The sequence below is a fragment of the Curcuma longa genome, unplaced genomic scaffold (genome assembly GCF_044706935.1).
Source record: "Curcuma longa cultivar G26 ecotype Majalengka, Jawa Barat unplaced genomic scaffold, ITB_CL_G26_1.1 contig_23360, whole genome shotgun sequence".
NCBI classification, from domain to species: domain Eukaryota; kingdom Viridiplantae; phylum Streptophyta; class Magnoliopsida; order Zingiberales; family Zingiberaceae; genus Curcuma; species Curcuma longa.
Window position 1 is genome coordinate 1 of NW_027432141.1, and position 3,007 is coordinate 3,007.

Genomic DNA, 3,007 nt, shown 5'->3' on the forward strand with positions numbered 1-3,007 from the left:
AGGTAAATCAAGAAACTGCAGTTGGTCACGACGCAAGAGGGTATTGCCTGGCTAAAGAATTCGAACCCTTGTCCTCTTCTGCAAGTCTGCTGCGCCGTAACCAACTCAGCTATGCCCCGGGGGCAAAGAAAGTAGTACTTGTATCAAAGAAGGGTTGGTTTATTTGGATGAAAATATTAGCTCACATACAAGTTTGATTTATAAATGTGAATACATGAATATACGTATAAATGTCAATTCCTATGGAATCATCCATGATGAAAAATTAATCAAAAATAATTTTATTCTAAGATTAATTAATTAATGCTAATTAATCAATTAATGTGTTCAAATTAATAGTCAATTAATTAAAATTAATTAATTAATTGCCCCTAGCTTTCTTTCTTTCCCTCTTGAAAAAAGTTTTAAAGTTTTGAAAGCCCATTAAGATTTAAAATTTAAAGTGCTACAGTTTCAAATCATAAATCATTATATTTTAAGAAGTGATTATTAATAAATCATAAGAATATAGGTAGGGTAATATCATCTTATGGAAAGCATATCTATATTCATCATCTTCAACTTAACAAAGTTATTATATTCATCACCTCAGGTTATAATTCATTTAATGTGATAGTAATGTTGTATTATTTGATTATAACCTAAATCAAACAATATTATTATTGATAATTTTGAATAGATAATCAAGATTAACAATAATAATCCTCAATCAAACATCCTCTTATATTTATCAAAGGGGACTTGTCGGTATCTAAAACAATACTCGATGATCTAAGAATATTAAGTTGGTGATCGATCTAAGAATATTAAGTCGGTGATCAATAAAACCAAGTCAGTGATGATAATACCGATAAGAGTGCGTAGAAAATATAAAAAGGACTAAATTCATGTGGTCATAAAGAAATTCTAATTCTCTGTTTATTCCAAAAGATTGAACGGACGATAAAGCACTCTCACACAGCTCGATCAAGGCGGCGTGGGGTCACCGTCTGTTGTCCTAGTCGAAAGTGGTCGGGAGAAATTTAATTGCACCGAGGTGGAAGGAGGAAAAAGAATTTCCTCCCAATTTGAACGGATGAAAAAAATGAGTAAAAAAAAATATCTGCATCTAAAATTCGTCTGTCCATTAAATAAATAATAAATTAAAAATATATAATTTATTTTTTCAAGAAGTAAACAGGGTAAAAAATCTATAATTTTTAGTTCCGTGCTTACAAGTAAACAGTTTTTATTTCCGTTGAAGCGCGTTTTTTTTCCAACGCGTAAAGTGACTGACTGGGCGATCAGGGACATTCTGACCGAACCTAAACGCGCTAATTGTAAGTTTCCTAGAAACTGAATCAATCAATCTCTATAAAATCTTCAGCAGGAGTTGAGGAATCATCAAGCAGTCGTTGCATGCCCCACTATCCTCTGTCACTCCCAAGCTGTGGACTTCTAATGGAGAAGGGATCGCTATCAGAAAGCAAGCAAAGCAGCAGCAGCCGGAGAACGAAGTTCTTCAATTTTCTCACCGTCGTCGCCTTCCTGCTTCTCACGTACACAACTGCCGAAACAGCCTACCGGTCGCGACACCAACCCTCCGCCTTGGCCTTCACACTCTTCTCCTACGCCGACCTTGTGCTACTCTTCCATTGCCTCAAGGTCTTCGAGCGGCTCGGCCCCGACGCCACTCCTCGGAAGAAGGAAGGCCTCAAGGCCCTCGTTTGGCTCCTCGCCACCGCTCAAATTCTCGCCTTCACTTGGCGGGTGGCCGCTGAGATTCCGCTTCCGATCGCCGTCGCCGTGTGGCTCGTGGCTGGCTTCATCACAATCAGCGGATTTTATTCGATGTTCTTTTCCTCTGAGGCAGATGGGGTCGATAAGGGCGGCTTCAATTACAGTGCCGTGGTCAACGAAGAGCTCTCGCCGGACGATAAAGTATAAAGAAGTGGTCGGGAAATTTTCTTTATATTCGCATTTCGAGAAGTTTCCTTCGAATAAAAACATTATATATGCTTCGATGGAGAAGCAATATATCAATCATCTCTCTATTGCAATTGCTAGTATTGTATTACCAAGGTGTCACTTGTCTGCGACAAATTAAGAAAATTACTATAAAAAAGAAAAAACAGACTCATCAAAAATAATTTCCCTTTTATAAAACTTTCAGTTGAGCAGGTAGGCTCCTTTTCCCATTCGTTTCCCACTCACGAACACTGTGAATGATCTCGATTTCAGGTATGATCGGGTCGAAAGGGATGCTATGGTGGTCGCCAGCGGTGAGAACAATGGCGGCGGGTCGGAGCTTCAGGCGACGGCGCGGGAGGTTCTGGCGGCGTGGGGGAGGGAAAGGAGGAGGAAGAACAAGAGGGCTGGGGTTGCAAACGCCGTCACCGAAGAGGCGGCAAACCTCGCCATGCCTTCTTCTCCTTCTCCTCGGATCGCGCTTCTGTTTTCGATCCGATCGAACGAAAATGGAATAAAGAGATGCGGAATTGAAACCGGGATTCAAATTGACGTCAGAGCCGCCGCCTTGTAATGCCGGTAAACCGATGGATGGCGATCGTCAGATGAACAGGTCTGTTTGATTGTCTAAACCGCGAAAACAAACAATGGGTTTAGGATGGAAAAACAAACATATCAGCAGGGATTTTAATTCTAAATTTAATAAATTAATGATAGTGTGCATTTTTTTTTCATTTTACATTGTTACACACTAATACCGCCGCCGTCGTCTTCGAGATCGACATGCCCAGCGCGGCAGCGCCAAGCCAACTAGATTGGTGAGTTTGTCGAAATTAATTTTGTTTGACAATTTTTTTTTAACATATTCCATCTTTTTAATTCGGAATTTGATGACTTTTCAATCAATTTAATCTGTGTTTGTAAGAGGAGTTTACCTATAGATCATATTGAAGAAAATTAGATCATAGATAAAACATACTATTGACAAAATGCTAAAATTTCCAGAAACACGCTATCACCTTGAATGTACCAGGAATGTCTGTTTACCTATAGATATTAT

General features: G+C 39.2%; 1 protein-coding gene across 2 annotated transcripts; it reads left to right on the forward strand.

Annotated features, from left to right (window-relative positions):
* The first annotated feature begins 1,375 nt into the window (after window positions 1-1,375).
* LOC141818108 (uncharacterized) lies at window positions 1,376-2,606 on the forward strand. Of its 2 annotated transcripts, none has more exons than XM_074705682.1 (2): window positions 1,376-1,933; window positions 2,221-2,606. In XM_074705682.1, exon 1 carries the CDS (start codon window positions 1,399-1,401, stop codon window positions 1,924-1,926), a length of 528 nt encoding a protein of 175 aa, XP_074561783.1. In that variant the 5' UTR covers window positions 1,376-1,398; the 3' UTR covers window positions 1,927-1,933; window positions 2,221-2,606. The 2 variants fall into 2 exon arrangements, with proteins under 2 accessions (XP_074561783.1, XP_074561784.1); XM_074705683.1 differs by having other exon boundaries at window positions 1,376-1,920.
* The last annotated feature ends 401 nt before the right edge of the window (window positions 2,607-3,007 follow it).